The sequence below is a fragment of the Schistocerca gregaria genome, chromosome 2 (genome assembly GCF_023897955.1).
Source record: "Schistocerca gregaria isolate iqSchGreg1 chromosome 2, iqSchGreg1.2, whole genome shotgun sequence".
Classification (NCBI taxonomy): domain Eukaryota; kingdom Metazoa; phylum Arthropoda; class Insecta; order Orthoptera; family Acrididae; genus Schistocerca; species Schistocerca gregaria.
In genome coordinates this window covers 475,119,506-475,146,496 of record NC_064921.1, presented here as the reverse complement: position 1 = coordinate 475,146,496, position 26,991 = coordinate 475,119,506, and the positions used below count along the sequence as shown (strand labels likewise).

Sequence of the window (26,991 nt, the reverse complement as noted above, 5' to 3'; positions counted from 1 at the left end):
TTAAATAAATTAATTGATTCTTCCAATTTTAGGAGCTTGAAGCAAATCTTCTGTACAAGCTAACCACGGTGCAAGGGTCACTGGTGGACGACGAGACGGTGATCGAGGTGCTGAACGTGACCAAGAACACAGCGGCTGAGGTGCGCGAGAAGCTGACGGTGGCCGCAGAGACGGAGATCAAGATCAACACGGCTCGTGAGGAGTTCCGGCCAGTGGCGACGCGGGGCAGCGTACTCTATTTCCTGATCGTCGACATGGCCATGGTCAACTGCATGTACCAGACGTCCCTGGTGCAGTTCCTCGAGCGCTTTGACATCTCCATGCAGCGCTCTGAGAAGAGCCTCGCGACGTCCAAGCGGATAGCGTCCATCATAGAGTACATGACATTCGAACTGTTCCGGTACAAGTGCCGCGGCTTGTACGAGGACCACAAGTTCATGTTCACCCTGCTGCTGTCGCTCAAGGTAGACATGGAGCGGGAGTACGTGTCGCACGAGGAGTTCAACACATTCATCAAAGGGGGTGCGGCGCTCGATCTGAATGCCGTGACTCCCAAACCCGTCCAGTGGATCACAGATATGGCGTGGCTCAACCTGGTGCAGTTGTCCAACCTTCGTCATTATCAGTACATCTTGCAACAAGTACGTAATGCCGACACTAGAATCACCCTTACACCCGAACCTCCAGATGCCAGACACTCAGATCGGTACCGAACGTTGTATGTCGATAGAATATCAACCAAAATACCGATTTAGTTCGTGCTGTGTGCTGTCGTCCAGTAGAAGATACGTAAACGGTAATTAAAAGGAACACCAGAACTAAGGAGTATACGAGGAGCATATCTGTGAGCAATTAATTCATAGATCTCGCTTAGGTGATTTAGTAGAGCCTTAGTTTCTCGTACCAAAGGTTCCATGCTGGAACCCCATTGGTTACACTTTTTTTAACTGTTTACGCGTGAAATTGTTATATGGGAGAACGTGTTCCCGACACGTAAAAGGAGTTTTTGGAGTTTGTAGCAATGTTCTTTTGGTAGTCTACTTTCGCTAGTTGAAAGTGGCAAACACCTGTATAGAAAAGAGTGGTGCTCTGTCGGACATGTCCATACAAATGTACTCTACAGGTTTCCTACTTTCAACTAAAGAAGCAAAAGTCAACTGCCAAAAGAACATAGCTACAAACTCCGAAAAGTTCTTTTACTTGCCAGGAAGCTGTTCTCCCGTAAAATAGTTTCACGCGTAAACAGTTTTAAAAAAACTGTAACCAGTGGGGTTTCAACACGGACCGTTCGGTACGTGAACCTAACGCTCTGCCATCTCACCAACGCGAGATCTTTGAATCAGCTGCTCACAACCAGGCTTTTCGTATACTCCGTAGACTTGGTGTTACTTTTAATTACCGTTTACGGATCTTCCAATGGACGACAGCGCACAGCGTGAACTAAAGCGCAGTTTTGGTTGATACTCTTTCGACATACAACGTTTGGTACCGATACGAGTATCTGACATCTGGAGTACTGGGTGCTAGTGAAGCTGCTTTCGCTCCTCCTTTGAAGTAATTCAACTTCTCTTCTGGTCCATTTTGTTACCAAGCAGACATTCAGCTGTTGCTTATCTGTAGTATTATGGCGTATTTCGTGTGGGCTGGAAGGCATTTGAATCTGCATCTACATGATTGGTCTGCTGGCAGAGGTTTCACTGAACCACCTTCAGACTACTTCCCTTTCGTTCCACTCTCTAACAGTGCGTAGGAGAAATGAATGCTTAAATCTTTCCGTATGTACTTTGATTTCTCTTATTTAAGTACGACGATCATTTCTCCCTATGAGCCGGCTCGTGTGGCCGAGCGGTTCTAGGCGCTTCAGTCTGGAAACGCGCGATCGCTACGGTAGCAGGTTCGAATCCTGCCTCGGGCATGGATGTGTGTGACGTCCTTAGGTTAGTTAGGTTTAAGTAGTTCTAAGTTCTAGGGGACTGATTACCTCAGATGTTGAGTCCCATAGTGCTCAGAGCCATTTGAACCATTTTTTTTTCTCCCTATGAAGGTTGGCGTCAACATAATATTTTCACATTCTCAGGAGAAAATTAATGGCTGAAATTTCGTGAAAATATTTCGCCGTAACGAGAAACGCCTTTGTTTTAATGATTGCTACCCCAGCTCGCGTGTCATATCCTTGACAGTCTTTCCCCCATTTCGCGATAACACAAGACGAGCTCCACTTCTTTGGACTTTCTCATGGCCTCCGTCAGTCCTTTCTGGTAAGGATCCCATCCAACACAGCAATACTCTAGCAAAGGACGGACAAGCGTAGTATAGACAGTCTCTTTAGAGGACAGGTTGCTTCTTCTAAGTGTTCTGCCAATAAAACGCTGTCTTTGGTTCGCCTTCCGCACAATGTCTAATGTGATCGCTCCAGTTTAAGTTGTTCATAACTGTAATTGCTAGGTGTTTAGTTCATTTGAGGAACTTTAAATTGTGTGATTTATTGTGTAACCGAAATTTAACGTATTCTTTTGGTATTCACGTGGATAACTTTACACTTTTTCTTATTTAGAGTCAATTGCCACTTTTTGCACCATACAGATATATTGTCTAGATCATTTTTCAATTAGTTTTGATCTTCTGATGACTTTACTAGACAAGACCGTGAATGACAACATCATCTGCAAACAATCTAAGAGGTCTGCTCAGATTGTCTCCTAAATCGTTTATATAGATATGGAACAGCAGAGGTCCTATAACACTTCCTTGGGGAACGCCAGACGTCACGTCTGTTTTACTCGATGGCTTTCCATCGATTACTACTAACTGTGACTCTGACACGAAATCGCGAATCCAGTTACATAACTCAGACGATACTCCGAAGGTAAGCAATTTGATACTGTATATGCAGACCATCAGTGAAAATAATGGGCACCACCAAGCACAGATGATGAAAATTATAACTACATGCTACATCTACATCTATACTCTGCAAACCATCTGATGGTGTGACATTTTCTGTAGCACTGCCACTTCCCCGCTTTCCTGTTATCGCCATGAATGATGTGAAGCGAAAATGATTGTTGGTAAGCCTCTATATGAACTCGAATTTCTCTAATTTCTACTTGTGTGGTGTTTACACGAGATACACTTAGGATGAGGCAATGTATTCGCTGACTCTTCAGGAGCCATGCACTCTCTGAATTTAAACTGTAGACCATTCCGTGATGCACAAATGAGAATCTCCATGATATTTTCGCACTTAAACGAACCTGTGACGAAGCGCGCTCCTCCTGTTTGGATTTGCTTTGTTTCTTCTAGCTAACCTCTTTCGTGGATGGATAACATTTGCTTGAGGATTCATCCAATGAATCTTAGTCTGGCATCTGCCTTTCATGAGATCAGTTCTATGTGGTTATTATGTCTAGTATCAGACAGGGTGACCAACAAAAATACTGCAAGAACTTGAAATTTTATTCGAATAGACAGGGACGTTGATAACAGTTTTGCAGTTCAATCTATCTGATAACATAATACACACTGAACAAGCCCGAGATAATTTTTAAGCCGAGGTATGTGATTTTGTGTTGGTTCATAGCTACAGCCCCTTGACAGAACATTACAAAATCGAGCACAACAGATACTGCTCAAATTGTAGTGTGTACAGAATATCTGTATTACGAAACAGTTGAAGACACCCGGTCACCGTCGCAGGTTGCAGGTATCTAACACGAAAATTTTATTTTCAGAAGATTGAAATTGGGTATATTTCTTGAGGTAATGTAGCTCACGGCCCGCAGATTACCCACACTGTGTACATCCAGTAAACTTAATTACTTAATATAAAATTTCAGACCTTTTCGAAACTTTTCCTCACCAATAACTCCCACAAAATAATGAAAGGAAAAAAGGGTTATCGCTTACAGTAAGCAGTCAAATGAAAAACAGACCGATGGGAAAAAGTACTGTTTATTATTTCAAAAGGAATCACCATAACCATTAATACATTTATCCCACTGTGACACAAGACGCTCAGTGCCTCCATGGGAAAATGTTTGCGGTTGCCTACAGAACCATGATTGTACCCAGACATGCACTTGTTCGTCCGAAACAAATCGACGCCCACCAGTGTTTTTCTTCAGGGCACCAAAAGTATGGAACTCATAAGGGGAGAGACTGGGACTGTATGCAGGATGTATAAGGGCGTCCCAGCGAAACTTCTTGCAGTAACCTTGGCCACATGTGGGCAGGTTCACAGGTGCACGTCTGGGTAAAATCATGGTTCCGTAGGTAACCACAAACATTCTTCCATGAAGGCACTGATTGTCTTGCCTCACAGTGGGATAAATGAATTAACAGTTATGGCGATTACTTTTGAAGCAATAGGCATTTTATATACCTTACTTCCATCTATATCGTCTTCATTTGACTGCTCCTTAGACAGTTTCACCGTTCATGGAGTAAAATTTCAGGATCAGGCATGACATTTTTTACTTCTTTACTACTAACTCTATTCGCAACACATTTTGCAGATGGTATCCACATATACCACTGAATGTACCTGCAACATTATATCATATACCAGTGAATGTACCTGCAACATTATATCATTGTACCACCTAAAGTTCAGGAGCTCGATTCTGTAAAGAATTTGAGGTAGGGGGTTTCTGGTGAGCAACCAACCAAAAAGACATGGTACTTTAGAGTTTCTGCCGGGCTCATTCATGATGTAACTTACATAACCCAGAACATCATTCGTAAGAATAAATCAAACTTAATGTACACTGAGGCGTCAAAGAAATTGTTATGGGCATGCGTATTCAAATACTGAAATATGTAAATCGGCAGAATACGGCTCTGCGGTCGGCAACGCCTATATACGACAACAACTATCTGGCACAGTTGTTAGAACGTTTACTGCTGCTACAATGGCAGGTTGTCAAGATTTAAGTGAGTTTGGACGTGGTGTTATAGTCGGCACACAAGCGAAGGAACACAGTATCTCCGAGGTAGCGATGAAGTGAGGACTTTCCCGTACGACCATTTCATGACTGTACCGTAAAAATCAGGAATCCGGTAAAACATCAAGTCTAACCAACGACGATTGAAGAAAATCGTTCAACTTGACAGAAGTGCAGCCCTTCCGCGTATTGCTGCAGATTTCAGTGTTGGGCTGTCAACAAGTGTCAGCGTGCGAACCATTCAACGAAACATCATCGATATGGACTTGCACTTTCGGAGCCGAAGGCCCACTCATGTGCCCTTGATGACTGCACGACACAAAGCTTTACGCCTCACCTGGGCCCGTCAACACCGAAATTGGACTTTTGATGACTGGAAACATGTTGCCTGGGCGGACGAGCCTCGTTTCAAATTGTATCGAGCGGATGGACGTGTACGGGTATGGAATCAATGGACCGTGCATGTCAGCAGGATACTGTTCAAGCTGGTGGAGGCTCTGTAATGGTACAGTTGGAATGATATGGGACCGCTGCTATGTCTATATACGACTGTGACACGTGACACGTACGTAAGCCTCCTGTCCGATCACCTGCATCCATTCATGTCCATCGTGAATTCCGACGGACTTGGACAATTCCAGCAGAACAATGCGGCACTCCACACGTCCAGAATTGCAACAGAGTCTTTCCAGGTACACTCTTCTGAGATTAAACGCTTCCACTGACCACCAAACTCCCCAGACATGAACATTATTGAGCACATGTGGGATGCCTTGCAACGTGCTGTTCAGAAGAGATCTTCTTACGGATTTACGGACGGTCCTGGAGGATTCATAGTGTCATTTCCATCCAGAACTACTTAATCGAGTTCATTCCAGGTCGTGTTCCGGAACTCCTGCGTGCTCGCGAGGCCCTACACGATATTAGGCAGGTGTACCAGTTTCTTTGGCTCTTCAGTGTACCTCACAATACAATCTAATGTGTGCATATGACACTTTGCGAATACATAAATAAATCAACAGAATAACACATAAACACACAGCTATCTAATATGCGACCTTGCTTCTAAAACTGAATCTTAATCAATCAACAATCGCTTCGACTACACGTACAGCATACTTACTAGTCGCTAAATAAAGAGATGATGCGAATACAATCATACAGAATTCACTAAGATACATCGGCCTGTCTATAAACTCTAGTCCGAATAATGAAAATTTTTTATGTAGGCAGCGTCTCTCTTGGTGCAGACAACGCCTACTTCGTCACCACTATCTGCACACCTAAAGGTGCTTCGGGTTCCTGTTAGTTACTGTGCCTTTGTTTTTGAGACGATGATCAGTTCGATTCAGTATGTGATCAGTCGTAAGTTGTTGTTGCTTCAGAAGACATATGAAATAAAATCACGAATTTTGAGGCCTAACTAGACCACCCCCATGGTCAATGATCACTTTCAGATTATAGTGTATGTGGAAATAACTCTAGGACTTTCAGGCCCTTATAGTTAGAACGTGGATAACATCGTCACATACATTAATGAATGCGCCTGACGACATCCAACAGTGGGAGCAGGCCGATCGAGTTGGAAAAAAGGGGGAGGGTAAGAGGAGCAGGTGTCATGCCTCCTAAAGAAATATTGCAGTAGAAACTTTTCTGTTTCCTCTGTCAATCCTGTCTGGTATGAATCCCATACTGATGACCAATTTTCAAGTAGTGGTCGACCTATAGTATTGTAAGCCACCTCCTTTCTTGGTACGGACTACATTTTCTGAGAATTCTTCCAATGAATCTCATCTAGCGTCTGCCTTTCCTGCAATTAGTTTTACGTGGTCGTTCATCATTAATTTCCTCCGTACGCACACTGCTAGATATTTTATGAAAATAACTCCTTCCATTGACTGTGTAGCTATCGTGTGTTCATACAATAATGATTCTTTCTGTATATGTATACGCAATAAGTTATATTCGTTTATCAAGACACAAAGGAATTAAAGATATTAGCTGCCAGCAGACGTTGATTTAAATCAATGAGGAAAGTTGAAAATTTGTACCAGCCCAGATTTCGAATTCGAAATAACAGACACCACATATATCATTAGGGCGAGAATGGCTAGTGCTCCCTTGAGTTCAGATCCACACTACGCTCGATATCTTAACGGTAATCGGAGAAATGCGGAGAACAATGAGAATAATGGGCAAGAGGCACTATATCAGTAGTCTGTGGATAAGTTGAGTGTGTGGGAGGCGTACTAGGGTAATCAGTACAGCTGAGATGACTACGGAGATCGGATGCCGCAGTGGTCAGCGCATTTGTCTAATAAGCAGGAGACCCGGGTTCGAATCCCAGTCCAGCACTAGTTTTCAACTTTTCACATTGATTTAAATCAGTGCCAACTGGCAGCTTATGTCTTTAATTCCCTTCTGCCTTGATTGATAGTGGCTGCTGGGTCACAATGGTGGCTGTTCTTTTGGACTTGTCCAAAAGAACAGACATCACATACATATTTGTTTACGTTGAGTGTCAGTTGGCACTCCCGCACGAAGTGTCGATACTTCGCAGATTTTCTCACATTTCGCTAAAATTTTCTAGCGTTGCGATTTCTCTCTATACAACAGTATCATTTACAAAAAGGCTCTTGGAACCTCACAATGTTCAAAATGGTTCAAATGGCCCTGAGCACTATGGGACTTAACATCTATGGTCATCAGTCCCCTAGAACTTAGAACTACTTAAACCTAACTAACCTAAGGACATCACACAACACCCAGCCATCACGATGCGGAGAAAATCCCTGACCCCGTCGGGAATCGAACCCGGGCGTGGGAAGCGAGAACACTACCGCACGACCACGAGATGCGGGCTGCCTCACAATGTTGTCTGCTATATCATTTATATATATTTTGAAACTTAATGGACCTGTAATACTACATCAGAAGGCTTCTCTCCACTTAGAATGACATGCTGTATTCTGTTTGCTGGAAACTATTCAATCCAATCACACTGTTGGTCTGTTAGGCAGGAACAAAATGTAGTGAAAGCAGCTTCTGTTTTATAAGATACAAAAACAAATATGGAATAATTTACTCCACCCAACATTAAGGATGTGAGCAAAAAGCAGCCAGAATATAGTAACATATTCACAATACAGTGGAGAGAGTGCGATACATACAGGAAGTAATCAGAAACACAACGCTGTAGAACCAAATTCTGTTTTGAAAGAAATCAAAACAAATACTGAAGAACCGACAGCCCGTTTGCTGATTTTTTTTAATGATACTGTCGTAACCGGTTTCCACCTTCGAAGGCTATCTTCAGATGCTATGGGCGGCATTTGTTGAACAAGTGAGTTGACAATGCATGAAAACTTGTTCATTAAATGCCGTCCATAGCATCTGAAGATGACCCATGAAGGCCGAAACTGGTTATGGTTGTATCATAAAGTGATTGTGTCGAAAATAGAAAATAATACCTTTAAAAGTCGAAGACTTCAAATCACCAAAAAAGAATAATTGTAAATTTGTGGTAAGGTCTTATGGGACCAAACTGCAGAGGTCATCGGTCTCTAAGCTTACACACTACTTAACCTAACTTACACTAACTTAAGCTAAGGACAACACACACGCCCATGCCCAAGGGAGGACTCGAACCTCCGACGGGGCGAGCCGCGCAGGCCGTAACAAAGCTCCTCAGCAGCTCGGCTACCATGCGCGACCACAAAAAAAAAAAAAAAAAAAGAACGACATGGTAGCGAACCAGGGTTACGGAATCCCCTACACTAATTTTAGCACTGCTTCTCATAGCTCCATCGACAGCCTTCATACGGAGCATGGCACGCCTCTTGCTGTTTCCTACAGCCACCCCACGAATGATCAACTTCTCGTGGACAAGCTTAGTCAGTCTATAGTCTGTTTAGAATTACTTGATAGTCGACGTCCGTCACTTGGCACTGCAGTGTTGCCACATCAGCAACCGCTGGGTTAAAGGCAATACGCAAACACGTATCGGATCACTTCACAAGTGCTGACATGCTGTTCATGTAATGCGGAGCAATGTTGGTAGCTGCTGTAACCAGGTACGGTGGGAACGCGAGAAGCTCTGCCCACAGATGATTTTAAATGACCAATGACTGAACGGCAGTAGACAAAGCATTTTGAACCCTAAATTTACACTCTGCATCCTAGAAAGTGGCACTCAGCAACCTGCGACAGAACTATTAATCACTCTCGCTTTGCTCACGGCGATTAAAGTTGATCTGTAAGAGCAATCTCAAGACAGAACAAACATAAGTTTCAGCGCTAAAAGTGGACTGCAACTTCACGCCTTTGCTACGTGAGCTCACGTGAAATTCATCGATGGGCAGTCTTGGATGGAACTCTTTCACAGGTTATAGGAGACACGAGCAGATTCCAAAAGAAAGAATAATGATAGGAAGAAAAATAAGAGCAAATGAAGTCAGTACGACGATGAAAATGATGCAACAAAAGGCTAAAAATACAAAAATTAGATGAGACCAATTAATTGAAAATTATAATTTCAGTCATTCTGGTAAAGATTTAAAAAAGAAAAAAAAAATGTTACTTACTGGTGATACTCGCACCCGCATCCTTTTGCACCTAGACTGAGACTCTAACATCCCTACCACAACAATGGTCAAAAATTAATTATGATTGCAGTGTTGCTCACGCTGCTGAATATTGCATTTTCGGGCAACAACAAAATTATATTATGTGGCTGGTGTCATTACAGCACAGTTAATAAAGTCATTTCATGAAATAATGAATAAACTAGCCACTCATCTTTTCGTGTTATACTTCTTTTTTATTACTTTTGTTGCAATATCACGTAACTCACAAAACATCACTTCACAATATAAAACATACTTGAAAATATCTTCCTCACTGTTAAAGTTGACATTTTATAAACTGACTACAATTTTCTTCTTTTCAACATGACGACCAAAACTTGACTCTCTAATAACCGCTAACGCGCCCAAAAATCACAGTTACAAGTACGAAAAAGATCATAGTGACAAAAGAAAGAATACATGTAAGAATAATATCATTGCAACATAAACATATCGATGTATCAAAGTACCCTTATATTAATGAAATCAAATCTGAATGTTGATTCAGAAATATGTTAACTACTTTACAGAAACACAGTAGAATATTGCTGGTATCGAGAGGTTGAGGTGAGGTGCCGTAATGGTTACGTAATTCAAGTACCATTACAAGAATGACCACTATCTATCTACAGAGCCACTTGCGACGATCATTTTCTGTCGTCAAAAAGTTCGGTTTTACACCATGTTGTATGAAGTTTACCTACTGTAGGCCGATCTCTGTGATGATAACTGAATATAAATCGCGTCTTATGCGAAAGGATCCAATAGTCTTTGGCTAGTGGTGTGTAACAAATGTGCATAGCTCATTACCATCGTTTTGTGTATGTGTATGAGTGTGTGTGTGTGTGTGTGTGTGTGTGTGTGTGTGTGTGTGTGTGTGTGCGTGCGTGCGTGTGCGTGCGTGCGTGTGTGTGTGTGTGTGTGTGTGTGTGTGTGTGTGTGTGAGGGAGAGAGAGAGAGAGAGAGAGAGAGAGAGAGAGAGAGAGAGATGAAACGCGAAATAAAAGGACCGGACTCAGGATTCGAGATCAAACTACAACAAGAACAAAAGGCAGACAAGGCATTGGAAGTTAACTGATCATTTGTTGTGGCAGTTGGGCAACGGCGAACCGTTCAGCCGTGGTTGAGCGCTCTGATTGGAGGAAGACACTTCCAACACGTGAAGTGTCAACTATCAAGTAATTTTAATCAGACTATAGCCAACATCGTCAAAAGCTTCCTCCCCGAATAATATGGAGCGTCCTGTACCTGCAAGTGAACACACACACACACACACACACACACACACAAAACGGTTCCAATGGCTCTGAGCACTATGGGACTCAACGTCTGACGTCATCAGTCCCCTAGAACTTAGAAGTACTTAAACCTAACTAACCTAAGGACATCACACACATCTATGCCCGAGGCAGGATTCGAACCTGCGACCGTAGCGGTTTCGCGGTTTCAGACTGTAGTGCCTAGAACCGCACGGCGACTCCGGCCGGCACACACACGTACACACACACACACAGAGAGAGAGAGAGAGAGAGAGAGAGTCCTTCTCTCTCTTTTTGTTAGACATATACATGGTGGTGTTTGACGTGCAGGTGGCTGTGAACGAGAAAGCTTGGCGAGCGTGGTACGATAAGGAGGCACCCGAGGAGGAGGTGATGCCAGACGGTTACGAGTCGCTGGACGTGTTCCGGCGGCTGATGCTGGTGCGGGCGTGGTGCCCGGACCGCACGCTGGCGCAGTCGCGCAAGTACGTGGCGGCGTCACTGGGGCAGCGGTACGCGGACCCGGTGGTGACGGTGATGGAGCCGATGCTGGAGGAGTCTCGCGCGCTCACGCCGCTGGTGTGCCTGCTGAGTATGGGCAGTGACCCCACGCCGCTCATCGAGGGGCTGGCCCGCCGCCTCGAGGTGCCTTGCAGCGCCATCTCCATGGGGCAGGGCCAGGAGGTGCACGCCAGGAAGCTGCTCACCGCCAGCATGCACCAGGTCACACCTCACCAGCCCTCGTACACGGCCCTTGCTTTTCTTCACGCTCTTAATCAATTTATTTATTTAAATGTCAACTTCCGTAGGACCAAATTGAGGACCAAATCTCCGAGGTCATGGAACGTGTCAGTACATGAACATCAAAAGTAATAACGGATAAAAATAAATGTTCATCAACCTGAAAGAAAATCAGTCCATAATTTTAAGCAAACGCTATCAGCCATACAATGCGAATCATCTTAGTTTTTCAAGGAACTCCTCGACACAATAGAAGGAGTGACCCATGAGGAAACTCTTCAGTTTCGATTTGAAAGCGCGTGGATTACTGCTAAGATTTTTGAATTCGAGTGGCAGCTTATTGAAAATGGATGCAGCAGTATAATGCACACCTTTTTGCACAAGAATTAAGGAAGTCCAATCCAAATGGAGGTTTGTTTTCTGCCGAGTTTTAACCGAGTGAAAGCTGCTTATTCTTGGAAATAAACTAATATTGGTAACAAGAAACGACAATATGGAATACACATATTGAGAGGCCAATGTCAAAATACCCTACACTCGTGAAAGGAGGTCGACAAGAGGTTCGTGAACTCACACCACTTATTGCCCGAACCGCCCGTTTCTGAGCCAAAAATATCCTTCTAGAATCGGAAGAGCTACCCCAAAACATAATACCATACGACATAAGTGAATGAAAATAAGCAAAGTAGACTAATTTACGTGTCGAAATATCACTGACTTTCGATACCGTTCGAATAGTGAAAATGGCAGTATTAAGTCTTTGAACAAGATCCTGAACGTGGGCTTTCCACGACAGCTTACTATCTATCTGAACACCTAGGAATTTGAACTGTTCAGTTATACTAACCATACGCCCGTTCTGTGAGATTAAAACGTCAGGTTTTGTTGAATTGTGCGTTAGGAACTGTAAAAACTGAATCTTACTGTGATTTAACGTTAGTTTATTTTCTACAATCCATGAACTGAGGTCATGTACTGCTCTACTTGAAACCGAGTCAATGTTGCACACAACATCCTTTACTACCAAGTTAGTGTCATCAGAAAACAGAAATATTTTAGAGTTACCCATAATACTAGAGGGCATATCATTTATATAAATGCCACAGTACTAAGGGGGGAGGGGTATACTTCATCCCTACCTTTCGAAAATACCGTAATCTAGTCAGTTACTTTATATTTCAAGATTATGAAAAATGTATTATTTTTAATGATTTCTTCTACCAGATTCCATATATGATTTAATTTTTTCATTAAACTTAACCAAAAATGTAATTTTCGGTAGCAGACGCCATTTTCCTCCCTGAATGCATTCAGTATTTCCATGTTCAGTGCGTTACTTCCGACTCACTAAGTGCCCTTCACTCTTTGCAACGTTTGTGTCCAGCAGATAAAATAGTCCAAACCATCCAGGATGCCCTCCTCCACCTACAGCGATTGGGAAGGTGGTGGCTTTCTGCTGAGTTCCGGGGCATGTCGGCATTGCTGGGAATGAAAGGGCAGATCTCGCAGCCGAGGAGGCGTGTCTCGATCCACAAGTATCTCAATGTGCTATACCCCTGCTCGCACTCACCTCGCTGTTGAGCTCACGAGTCATGCGTCGGTGGGAGGATGACTGGCTGGAAGTGATTGACAAAAAGCTCCGTATAGTCAAGCCCGCAACGCGTGTGTGGTGTACTTCCTTTCAGCCCCGTCGACGAGACGACGATCTCCTCACTCGGCTTCGGATAGGCCACAGCCCTATGACGCATGGCTTCCTGCTCCGGCGAGAAGACCCTCCAATGTGTGGTGCTTGTGGCGTCCAGGTCAATGTGCGCCACGTTTTATTGGATTGCGTTTTATTTTCTGACCAGCGGGCCGCGGCTGACTTGCCAGCGGACCTGCCATCTCTTTTAGGCAACACTCGGATTGAATGTGGTTAAAGCTTTAAAGTTCTGTGCCATGTCAAATATACAAAGATTTTAGGGAGAGGCTCTTAATTTGTTCACTGTGTGACAAGCTCCCCATATTTTATGTAAGTGGCCAGCCAATGACAATTTACTGTGGCATTCTTGTTGCTATGTTTTCCCTTTCCTTACGTTCTACTTTCTTATGTAGCATTTTCCTTCTTTTCCTGCTTTCTTTACGTGTGTGCTACAATTTTATTAGGTCTGCCCACATTCATTCCCTTTAATGCGTGTCAGGGCGCTGATGACCTCGACGCTGAGCGCCCATAAGCCCCAACAAACACTTACACATCAGTATCTCCTTAAAATGTAAGATGACAGTAAAAGTCAACAACAATGAACGAAATCTGCATTTTTTAAAGTTTTTGTGGCAATCATAAGTTCCATATTACACGTTATTGATAGTACGTTAATACTCCTGAGAGTGTGCTAAAAGAGTTTTCAGGTTCTGAACTCTACTCGCACATCAGTGCCTCTTACACTGAAGCGCTAAAGAAACTGGTATAGGCATGCGTATTCAAATACATAGATATGTAAACAGGCAGAATAAGGCACTGCGGTGGACAACGCCTGTATAAGACAAGTGTCTGGCGCAGTTAGATCCGTTGCTGCAATGGCAGGTCATCAAGATCTTAGTGAGTTTGGACGTGGTGTTATAGTCGATGCATGAGCGATGGGACACAGCATCTCTGAGGTAGCTATGAAGTGGGGACTTTCCCATACGACCATTTCACGAGTGTACCGTAAATATCAGGAATCCGGTAAAACATCAAATTTCCGACATCGCCACGGCCGGAAAAAGGTCCTGCAAGAACGGGATCAACGACTACTGAAGAGAATCGTTCACCGTGCAATTCTCCTGTGAACTTCTTCAGATTTCAATGCTGGGCCATCAACAAGTGTCAGTGCACAAACCATTCAATGAAACATCATCGATAAGGGCTTTCGGAGACTAAGGCCCACTCGTGTGCCCTTGATGACTGCACGACAAAAAGCTTTACGCCTTGTGTGGGCCCGTCAACACCGACATTGGACTGTTGATGACTGGAAAGATGTTGCCCAGTCGGATGAATCTCGTTTTAAATTGTACTGAGCGGACGGACGTGTATGGGTATGGAGACAACCTCATGAATCCACGGACCCTGCATGTCAGCAGGGGACTATTCAAGCTGGTGCAGGCTCTGTAATGGTGTGGAGTGTGTGCAGTTGGAGTAATATGGGGTCCCTGATATTTCTAGATACGAATCTGACAGTGACACGTACGTAAGCATCCTCTTTTGATCACCTGCATCCATTCATATCCATTCACCATTCCGACGGACTTTGGCAATTCCAGCAGGACAACGCGACACCCCACACGTCCAGAACTGCTACAGAGTGTCTCCATGAACACTTTTCTGAGTTTAAACACTTCCGCTGGTCGCCAAACTACCCATCGATTATTCAGCATATCTGGGATACCTTGCAACGTGCTATTTAGAAGAGATCTCCACGCCCTCGTACTTTTACGGAATTATGGACAGCCCTGCAGGATTCATGGTGTCAATTCCCTCCCGCACTACTTCAGACTTTAGTCAAGTCTATGCCATGTCGTGTTGCGGCACTTCTGCGTGCTCACGGGGGCCGTACACGATATTAGGCAGGCGTACAAGTTTCTTTGGCTCTTCAGTGTAAAAAGGTATGTTGTTAATATAATTCAACAGTAACTAATGAATTCTGCCTTTTTTTAAATTTTTCGGTCGGGCACAAAGTACCTCCCACGTGCCCTCCCTGGTAATGCATGTTACGGAAAATGCCTTAATATTGCTAGGGTTAAGGTGCTTTTATATGGGCCATATTTTACGGTATTATTTGGCTCCAATAGCGTTCCCGTCAACATTTCTGCGTTGTGACTGCAATAGACGGCATTTTTGCTGTATGGCTGGGCAATCTCGCTGACGTTGCAGGGAGTTGCTGACGTATTGCCAAGGAGTTGCCAATGTTGTACCGAAGGGTGATGGTGATGATGATGATTGGATTGTGGGGCGCTCAACTGTGCGGTCATCAGCGCCCACACAAAGTCCCAATTTGTACACAGTCCATTCAAGCTGTTGTCATGAATGATGATGATGATGATGATGATGATGACAACATAAACACCCAGTTCCCGGGCAGAGAAAATCCCCAACCCAGCTCTGTGCGGTCATCAGCGCCCACACAAAGTCCCAATTTGTACACAGTCCATTCAAGCTGTTGTCATGAATGATGATGATGATGATGATGATGATGACAACATAAACACCCAGTTCCCGGGCAGAGAAAATCCCCAACCCAGCTGGGAATCAAACCAGGACCGTGTGAACGAGAGGCAGCAACGTTAGCCACTAGACCACGAGCTGCGGACCCCAGGGATGGAGAATATTTCGTGCTGCAAGGCAATATTTATCTCTTTCCTGTCTGTAAATGCTTTCCTCTCGCTCGCAGCTCTTACTTCTCTCACCGACAGCGGTACTGACACACACATGGTTACGGTTACTACAAGCCACACCACAAGTTGGGAAACGGGGCCAAATTTCTATTAGTTTACTGTCGAGTTGAGATTTTCACAAATGTTTTGTTCGTATCTTACATAAACTAGTAGTACGGCAATAAAGTGCCTTTTAAACACGCCGCTAACGGCAATCAAGTAATTTATAGCAATACAACAATTTAATTTTTTTAAACACGGAAAGTAGCAGTACTGCGACAAAAAAACCTTTTAAAACACGCAGCTAACGGCAATCAAGTAATTTATAGCAAAACAACAGTTTAAAATTTTTTAAAAATAAAAAACAGAAGCTAGCAGTACGGCAATAAAATACCTTTTAAAACACTTCGCTGACGCCAATCAAAGTCATTTATAGCAACACAACAATTTAAGAAAATTTAAAGAACATTAGTAAACAGGCTACTAAAGTAAATACAGAACAGTGAGGTAGTGAAGCTACCAACAACGCCATTAAAAAATTAAACAGGTCTAGCAAACACAAGAATAATGGCAACAAAAGGAATTTACAAACTTAGAGGAATTAAAAAAATTTTAAACATAAGTGTCCTGGAATATCATTGAATATAACAGATATGAAGGACCCGTGTAAGGTGGCCACAAATCACCCACTCAGGGATGCTCAGGCTAGACAGAATACTGACCAATTTAAATACGCCCATAAACACGATTGCCACTCTCAGGCTGGTCACTGTACCGACTTTTAGCCAGAGAAAATTTGTTATAAGATGGCTTAACTTGCTGACAGAATTAGAGCTAACCTCGTGCAAGGAAACATTACACGACACAGTCCTGAATGAGCGACCACATGATCAACCAACAAGAAGCATGAATTTACTCATAACCCAAGACAGAATAGCGAAACAATTTAAATTGCCAAAACTACACCTCCCATCGGACAGTAACGAGAGGAGGAGGATAGATCACAGTCTTCAATTACACTGGTGCCGGGGACAGGAAACCCTGTCGCCTTCGGCCACAAGGCAGAAGAGACGCTGGTTACACAAAATTATTACTTAATGATTAAACCTTCCACGAACTTAACTTGCAATTATGCTCAAACAGGCAGTACACGACCTCCGATGGCAAGAATCCACACATCCGACCGCGCACGCATCGCCAGCGTACCCAACACGCCACACTCACGCGACAACACGCTCTGTCACCGGAGTTCACGTCTTCTCTGCAACGTTGACGGGTGGTGACCGCTCCTTCATGTTAGATGTCTCCTTTTAAACTCCAGTGTTGAAACGGAGGATTTAAAGAATCTTGTTAACGTACCACCAAGGCGAAATGAACAGCAACTACTCGTGGGGCGATTCTGTAGACAACCAACACCCGGGGAGCTCTTCCGCCATCTCGACCCACTCGTTACACACAACTGACATAAATCACGTGGCGACTCGGTACAACCGACCACGACTGCTTTGCGTTGGAGAGCCACACTGCCCTCCCGTGTCCACCACACTCTCTGCGCACAACCCCCCCCCCCCCCCCTCCTACTTCCGCGCCACCACACGAGGTTGCAACCGGTCAAAGATCTCACTTCCTCCATAGCAGTTTCCCGGAAGCAAAAACGCAGATATCGATAGCAGAGGGAAAAGACAACCAAGCAGCCACTTAATGACAGGCGACATATATCAAACAAACATGTCAGGGTAAGAAAAGGAAAACCAATGCAATCTAAACGCAAGGTGTAGCACGAGTCGATACACGGCTCAGGTACAGTTATGTGTCTAAGCGAAAACAATATCGTTCCGCTTTCGTTCGAAAGTTTGTGCTTGTACATACAGCCACATACAGTGGTCAAAATAGCTGTTGCATGTAGCTTTATTGTCAATACTGGACGTAATAGGAAACATAACTCATTTAGTACTGTCAGTTTCAGTCATAAGAAAAAAATATGATAAACACATTTTCACGTGGTAAATGCAAATAAATAAGTAAAACCTTACAAAATAGTCCAGTGCAACCACAGCCTTCTCACTGTCATCTTGCACAACACATCGTTTATGAAACAACTGTCTCCCCCCTCCCCTCGTGACAGGAAATACTTCTGAAAGCGATTAGGCACACACCTCACCACATTGTCCAGATAGCCTGTGGAATTCGTCCCATTCCTCCATAGCAGTCTCTATGATGTCCTGTAATGTCTCAGATGTGACAGGACAATTGCAAACCGCTCGTTTCAGCACGGCCCATGTATTCCCAATGCAGTTGGGATCTGGAGAATATGGACGCCATTCCATCCAACTGAGTCTATGGTGCAGAAGATTGTGTTGTTGGACTTGTGTGTTGCCCTCCATCAACGTGTATCGCGCTCCAATATGTTTACCAAATGGAGCCACAATGCGTGCAACGATATCGTCCCAATACATCACAACAGTCGTTCCTCTATGTATTGCTTCAAGGAGTATCGTATGGCCTTACATGATTCCACCGCAAAAAAATTACTGAACCACGTTGATAAGGGGAGGCGGTCAACAATGCATTGTGGTTTAAACGTTGTCCTCGTTGCCTCCACATACGAATATCGGTATTGGCAGGGTCTCATAAGAAAAGATCGTTGTGTCCCACTGCTGCTTAGTCCACCAAGAGCGGACTCATGCCCATGAGACACGAGCCCTCAGCAAACACAGCAAGGAAGAAGAGCCTTGAGAGCTCTTGTAGCACGTAATCCCTGCCCATTGAGACTACATCGTATTGTTTTGACACGTGCACTCATGTAGCTGTTTCGAACTGCCGCTGTAAACGTGTAGCATTGTGTTGGTGGTTTCTGCTTTCTGTTATATGCAGACATTTGTCCTGCACACTTGTTTTTCTTTCGCGGGCACTTCTGTGGCGGTCCTCAATTGATACTGTCTATAGAAACTTGTTCCAGATTCCAGGGACGTCACTTAGACTCAAGCGTAGATTCGAGTGATGTCTACCTGTCTCATTCCCCGTTCCATTTGAGTGACTGTATGGAGCATCTGATCGCAGTTTATTGTTGTGGGAGACATCCTGAAGCAACAGAACTCTAATAATGAGACAGAGCACAAATACTGCAATATGTTGTCTATAAGTTCGGAATATAAACATAAACTCTGAATAAAAATGTATTCTTACTTAAACTTACGTTATTAAAATCATTCAATCCTTCTACCGAAGCATTGGAACTTTTGGTACTGAGAGGCTTAGTGGTGAACAGTGCACCTTAGAGGGATGCAGTAGATTTAGAGCCAGACGTGTGGCCTTAACTGGTCATGTCTGTGTTTTTATGGTCGTGTCCAGCCAAATATATACAAGTACGGCCTGTCTAGCTTTTCTTAGGCTTTTTTTGGTGATGAAGTAAAGAACGAACAAGCTAATGACGTAAGCCCGAAAAATAAATGTAAGTAGGAATAAGGAGATATACTATAGGGATATACGAGGTGATCAAAAACTGTCTGAGAAGCTTGTAAGGGCGTTACAGGGTAGCTTGTGCTGTTGTGAGCGCAAATTCAAGAGGCCCGCTGGATACAATTAGTGTCAGTTGTTTTCATAGCATAGACCACGAGTGGGCAGCCACCTGAGATTACCCATCTCATTGCCGTATTTTGTTTACCTTGTTCTTTCTTAACATTAGTAAATAATTGGTGTCTGTTACAGACGTATTAGAAGACAGCAGCTGTTGAAACTGGAGGTAATTTATAATGAAATAGGCGCAACCACTTGTTTTTATAGGCATTTATTTTTCCATGATAACATTTAACGATGTCTGGCAACCCACCTTCGTAAGTTCATATTCATTTACGTGCCGTGAACATTTTTTTTTAATTTACTAATGTCGGTACAGAATTTTGTGGCAGAAACTTTTAAGATGGATAATGAAGGTGGCAGGGGTAAAACATAGCGAGCGCAAGGCTATTTACAATTTGTATAGAAACCAAATGGCAGTTATAAGAGTTGGGGGGCATGAAAGGGAAGCAGTGGTTGGGAAGGGAGTGAAACTGGGTTGTAGCCTCTCCCCGATGTTATTCCATCTGTATATTGAGCAAGCAGTAAAGGAAACAAAAGAAAGATTCGGAGTAGGTATTAAAATCCATGGAGAAGAAATAAAAACTTTGAGGTTCACCGATGACATTGTAATTCTGTCAGAGACAGCAAAGAACTTGGAAGAGCAGTTGAACTGAGTGGACAGTGGCTTGAAAGGAGGATATAAGATGAACATCAACAAAATCAAAACGAGGATAATGGAATGTAGTCGAATTAAATTGGGTGATGCTGAGGGAATTAGATTAGGAAATGAGACGTTTAAAGTAGTAAAGGAGTTTTGCTATTTGGGGAGCATAATAACTGATGATGGTCGAAGTAGAGAGGATATAAAAAGTAGACTGGCAATGGGAAGGAAAGCGTTACTGAAGAAGAGAAATTTGTTAACATCGAGTATAGATTTAAGTGTCAGGAAGTCGTTTCTGGAAGTATTTGTATGGAGTGTAGCCATGTATGGAAGTGAAACATGGACGATACATAGTTTAGACAAGAAGAGAATATAAGCTTTCGAAATGAGGTGCTAAAGGAGAATGCTGAAGATTAGATGGGTAGATTACATAACTAATGAGGTGGTGTTGAATAGGATTGGGTAGAAGAGAAGTTTGTGGCACAACTGGACTAGAAGAAGGGTTCGGTTGGTACGACATGTTCTGAGGCATCATGGGATCACCAATTTAGTATTGGAGGGCAGTGTGGAGGGTAAAAATCGTATAGGGAAACCAAGAGATGAATACACCAAACAGATTCAGAAGGATGTATGTTGCAGTAGGTACTGGGAGATGAAGCAGCTTGCACAGGATAGAGTAGCATGGAGAGCTGCATCAGACCAGTCTCAGGACTGAAGACCAAAACAACAACAATGTAAAACGTAGCAAGAATGTACACTCAAAAATGCATGCTTTGAGGAATAATTTGTTGGCGTGACTTGTCGGGAAATCAGTATCATTCAAATGGGTGCGATACTCCTAGAATCATAATGTCACAGACGCTATAGTTTTGACTTTGTGCGCTAGGATCGCTACTGTCACGTCTCATGACGAGGCGGCCCGCGAGCTTGCAACGACCTCGTCTAACTTCAATGTTAATAATTCGAAAACGGCGCAACTTAACCGAATTTTTATTAACAATTGTTTCTCAGCACAATCTACCCTGCATCACTCTCACAAGCTTGTGAGACTCACAGACTGTTTCTGACTACCCTGTATAGACTACCACAACTATTCTTATGTCTGTGTCACGTGTTACGCAACGTCACAATAAAGCTAAGCGGAGAGCGAGTGTGGCAAAGTAGAATGTGCCAATCAGCGGGTGGAGGCCCGTCGCGACACGCTCGCGCGTCGCTGATATTCGTATAGGGACGAGGGTTAGGTGGGAAGAATACTGAGCAATTAAGAAGACCAGAGCCGAATTCAGGATTTTGGTCTCTGGGGGAGATGGTCTGCAATCATAAAAATGTTGTATCATAGAGACAAACAAGTTTTCATGAGTGAACAACGTTATTTTCTTAATCTTTCTGCTATCTGTCTGTCTATTGACTTTGACCAATATCTATCCAGGTCAGCTAAGGGGATGAGCAATATTGGAAATCGTGTTTCGACATTCTGGTAAAATTCTGGGACAGGTGTGTATCCCGCATCAGTTCATGAGTTAAATTTTCTGAAGCATTCCGTTTATTACAAAAATAAAACCGCGTCCACAGCACTATTTCTCTTGTTTCTAAATTTATTCCTTGTGTGATGTAAAACTAGAACGGCTTAATACTAGCTCGAATTCGTCCATCTTGTAGCAAAAGCATACCCCGTTGAAACGCTTTCTGGTCCAGATTTTATTGCCACAGACAAAGCTCGTCAACATTGCTCAATTGAGAGAGCAATAGACAGTTGTAGCAATATTATGGTATGGCAATAACCATATGGTTTGCCTGGGCAATATTAGTGATGTTGAAGATAGTTGCCCGCATCTCGTGGTCGTGCGGTAGAGTTCTCGCTTCCCACGCCCGGGTTCCCGGGTTCGGGGTCAGGGATTTTCTCTGCCTCGTGATGGCTGGGTGTTGTGTGATGTTCTTAGGTTAGTTAGGTTTAAGTAGTTCTAAGTTCTAGGGGACTGATGACCATAGATGTTAAGTCCCATAGTGCTCAGAGCCATTTTGTAGATAGTTGCCGAAATATTCCCGAGGGCACTTGTATTCCTCAAAGAGTAGAAGTATTTCTGATTATTGTTACACGTCTCTTCTGGCGGTTGCGTCATTGTGTCGCGCCGACAGCACTGTCAAGTTAAATGTTGAAATCTGTTACAGGAGATGGACACGTTTAAGTCAAGGTGGGAAATGTTTAAGCAGTTATATAGAGGTGTATATTACTTTTTATATCAAGCTTAATTAGAAGATGTAAATTAGACAATTTATTTTTTATATAAAGCTTAATTAGAAGATGTAAATTAGACAATTTTTCACGTTAAGCAAAAGTAATTTTACGGGACGAGATGTCACCTTATGCAATTCGTGTGAATGGGAATTGTTTGAGTGGATACCAACATGCGGAATAACTTACAGGCGACATTACAGTACACATAAAGTTATCGTCATATTCGTACTGAAACAACAGAAATGAAACGTGACTTCTCTGGAATAAATGGACTTATGTAAAAGGTTGAATCATAAACTTGCTGGGTCTGATCTGTTTGTTAGTGTTGTTCCACATGAAAAAGATGAAGTTGCCTTCTAATTAACCCAACATTGCTAAACTTTTGAAATTGGTACCAATCTGATATTTATTGTCATTATAGGGTGTAAAACAGGACATTTTATAGGCTGCTTAATTTTGTATGTGACATACCATAGGAGACTTTATAATTGTCCCACACAGATGGTTTTTTATGGACAGATCCTTACCAAGCAAGTATGAGGTCAGTGATATAATAAAAATGCCCTTAGGAATCTCAAATGTTAATGCAAATCCCAGTACTGGTAATCAAATAAATTACAGCAACAAACATTTTTCTGTTTGCCATCAAAATATTCAGTCAATAACAAACAAAGTTTTAGATTAGTACTTGTTCCATAGATCATGAATACGACACTTCGTTAAGATGTGGAACATGTAAAGTTAATAAAAGGTGTCTATACAAGATATTACATTAGACAAAATATTACATGACATTCAATTTTTTTTTTTTTTTTTGTGGAGGTTGGGAAATTACCCATTTACTATATCCAAAAATTCAAAAAATTCATCTAATGAGTAGAAGGAGTTGCCATTAAGAAATTCTTTTAATTTCCTTTTAAGTACTATATGGCTATCTGTCAGACTTTTGATGCTATTAGGTAAGTGACCAAAAGACTTTTGTGGCAGCATAATTAACCCCCTTCTGAGCCAAAGTTATATTTAGCCTTGATTAGTGACGATCATCCTTTCTCCTAGTGTTGTAGCCATGTACACTGCTATTACTTTTGAATTCATTTGGATTGTTAATAACAAATTTCATAAGTGAATATCTATATATTGTGAGGCTACAGTGAAGATTTCTAGCTCTTTAAATAAGTGTCTGCAGGATAATCTTTGATGAGCTCCAGCATTTATTCTGATTACGTGCTTTTGTGGAATGAAAACTCTTTAACTCAATGATGAGTTACACTGGAATATGACGCCATATAATTCCAATCCCAAAGAAAGCAGGTGTTGACAGATGTGAAAATTACCGAACTATCAGTTTAATAAGCCACAGTTGCACAATACTAACACAAGTTCTTTACAGACGAATGGAAAAACTAGTAGAAGCCGACCTCGGGGAAGATCAGTTTGGATTCCGTAGAAATGTTGGAACACGTGAGGCAATACTGACCCTACGACTTATCTTAGAAGCTAGATTAAGGAAAGGCAAACCTATGTTTCTAGCATTTGTAGACTTAGAGAAAGCTTTTGACAATGTTGATTGGAATACTCTCTTTCAAATTCTAAAGGTGCCAGGGGTAAAATACAGGGAGCGAAAGGCTATTTACAATTTGTACAGAAACCAAATGGCAGTTATAAGGATCGAGGCACATGAAAGGGAAGCAGTGGTTGGGAAGGGACTGAGACAGGGCTGTAGTCTATCCCCGATGTTATTCAATCTGTATATTGAGCAAGCAGTGAAGGAAACAAAAGAAAAATTCGGAGTAGGTATTAAAGTCCATGGAGAAGAAATAAAAACTTTGAGGTTCGCCGATGACATTGTAATTCTGTCAGAGACAGCAAAGGACTTGGAAGAGCAGTTGAATGGAATGGATAGTGTCTTGAAAGGAGGATATAAGATGACCATCAACAAAAGCAAAACGAGGATAATGGAATGTAGTCGAATAAAGTCGGGTGATGCTGAGGGAATTAGATTAGGAAGTGAGACACTTAAAGTAGTAAAGGAGTTTTTCTATTTGGGGAGCAAAATAACTGATGATGGTCGAAGTAGAGAGGATATAAAATGTAGACTGGCAATGACAAGGAAAGCGTTTCTGAAGAAGAGAAGTTTGTTAACATCGAGTATAGATTTAAGTGTCAGGAAGTCTTTTCTGAAAGTATTTGTACGGAGTGTAGCCATGTATGGAAGTGAATCATGGACGATAAATAGTTTGGACAAGAAGAGAATAGAAGCTTTCGAAATGTGGTGCTACAGAAGAATGCTGAAGATTAGATGGGTAGATCACATAACTAATGAAGAAGTATTGAATCGGATTGGGGAGAAGAGAAGTTTGTGGCACAACTTGACAAGAAGAAGGGATCGGTTGGTAGGACATGTTCTGAGGCATCAAGGGATCACCAATTTAGTATTGGAGGGCAGCGTGGAGGGTAAAAATCGTAGAGGGAGACCAAGAGATGACTACACTAAACAGATTCAGAAGGATGTAGGTTGCAGTAGGTACTGGGAGATGAAGAAGCTTCCACAGGATAGAGTAGCATGGAGAGCTGCATCAAACCAGTTTCAGGACTGAAGACCACAACAACAACAACGAGAGCAGAGAATGAAAACAGACGTGGTGAGATAATTTACTCAGATATATATCACCAAAATTTGCAATGACGCTAATAGCATAAGTAGCTGAACTCAAACGTTTCAGCAGATCCTCAGTGTGTTTTTTCCGGTGCAACACCTCATCAATGCATACACGTAGAAATTTTGAATATTCTACCTTAGCTACCGATTTCTGATTGAAGTGTATATTTATTTATGGGGTCATTCCATTTACTGTGTGGAACTGTATATACTGTGTTTTGTCAAAGTATAATGAGAGCCCATTTGCAGAGAACCACTTAATAATTTTTTGAAAAACATCGTTCACAATTTCACCAGTTAATTCTTGTCTGTTGGGTGTGATAGCTACACTTGTATCATCGGCAAAAAGTACCAGCTTTGCATCTACGTGAATATAGAATGGCAAGTCATCAATGTATATTAAGAACAGTAGAGGACCCAAGACCGAACCTTGCGGCACCCCATTCTTAATTGTTCCACAGTTCAAGAAATCACCAGTTTTTTTGCATATTATATGAACTGTTTATTTCAGCTTTCTGCACTCTTCCAGTTAGGTATGATTTAAACCATTTGAGCACTGTCCCATTCATACCACAGTACTTGAGCTTATCTAGAAGTATTCCATGATTTATACAATCAAAAGCCTTTGATAAATCATAAAAAATCTCAACAGGTGACTTCCGGTTACTCAGAGCATTTAATATTTCATTAGTGAAAGTATATATAACATTTTCCATTGAAAAACCCTTCTGGAAACCAAACTGGCATTTTGTTAAAACTTTATTTTTACAAAGGTGTAAAGCTACTCTACAATACATTACTTTCTCAAGAATTTTGGATAAGGCAGTCAGAAGAGAGATTGGGCGGTAGTTGTTGACGTCAGACGTATCCCCTTTTTTATACAGTGGTATAACAATGGCATACTTCAGTCTTATCTGGGAAAATACCATGCTTCAAAGAGCTATTACATATGTGGCTAAGAATCCCACTTATTTCTTGGGAACAAGCTTTTGTTATCCTGCTGGAAATGCCATCAATCGCATGTGAGCTTTTATTCTTGAGAGAGTTTATTATCTTCCTAATTTCAAATGGAGAAGTGAGTGAAACTTCAATTGCATCAAATGGTGTGGGTAAGGCCTCTTCCATTAACTGCCTTGCTTCTTCTAATGAACATTTAGATCCTATTTTCTCTACAACATTTAAAAAATGATTATTCAAAATGTTTTCGACTTCCGTCTTGTTGTTTATCAAGTTTCCATTCGCTTTGATGGTGATTCCGTCATCCTGTACTCTTGGTTGTCCTGTCTCCCTTGTAATAATATTCCAAATTGTTTTGATTTTGTTATCAGAGGTATTCATCTCAGACATGATGGACATGCTTCTGGACTTTTTAATAACCTTTCTTAATATGGCACAGTAGTTTTTATAATATTTGGCTGTTTCTGGGTCATTACTCCTTCTTGTTGTCAGATACAGTTCCCTTTTGTGGTTGCAAGATATTTTTATTCCATTAGTAAGCCAAGGTTTTTTGCATGGTTCCTTATAATTAGATTTAACTACTTACTTGGATAACTACTTACTAAATCCAGAACTTAACTTTACTAAATATTCTGTGCATTACAGAACATTGGCTAAATAATGACCAAATTGACTCTTTTTCTATACCAGGATACACACTAGCAAATTACTTCTGTAGAGGCAGTTATAAAAATGGAGGTACCACAATGTTCATTAAGTATGGGTTAAAACATACATCAATCAATAAGTTTCAACATCTCAGTGCAGAAACAGACTTTGGAGTGGCTCTCATTGAAATCAGTGAGGCAAATACAATTGTAGCATGTATTTATTGCTCCACAAATGGAAATTTTGACTCATTTCTAAGTAAGCTTGAATATGTCCTAAACAGGCTTCATCTAGACAAAAATCAGTAGTACTTTG

The 26,991-nt window shown here is 42.1% G+C and overlaps 1 protein-coding gene across 1 annotated transcript in view; it reads left to right on the top strand.

Annotated features, from left to right (window-relative positions):
• Positions 1-26,991, top strand: part of LOC126335843 (dynein axonemal heavy chain 8-like) — a gene marked incomplete at its 5' end in the record, with an annotated part of 446,097 nt that overhangs the window by 309,629 nt on the left and 109,477 nt on the right. The window contains 2 exons of the mRNA XM_049999312.1: positions 33-641; positions 11,158-11,550. Coding sequence (XP_049855269.1) covers positions 33-641; positions 11,158-11,550 — 1,002 coding nt within the window. The remainder of the gene's footprint in view (positions 1-32; positions 642-11,157; positions 11,551-26,991) is intronic.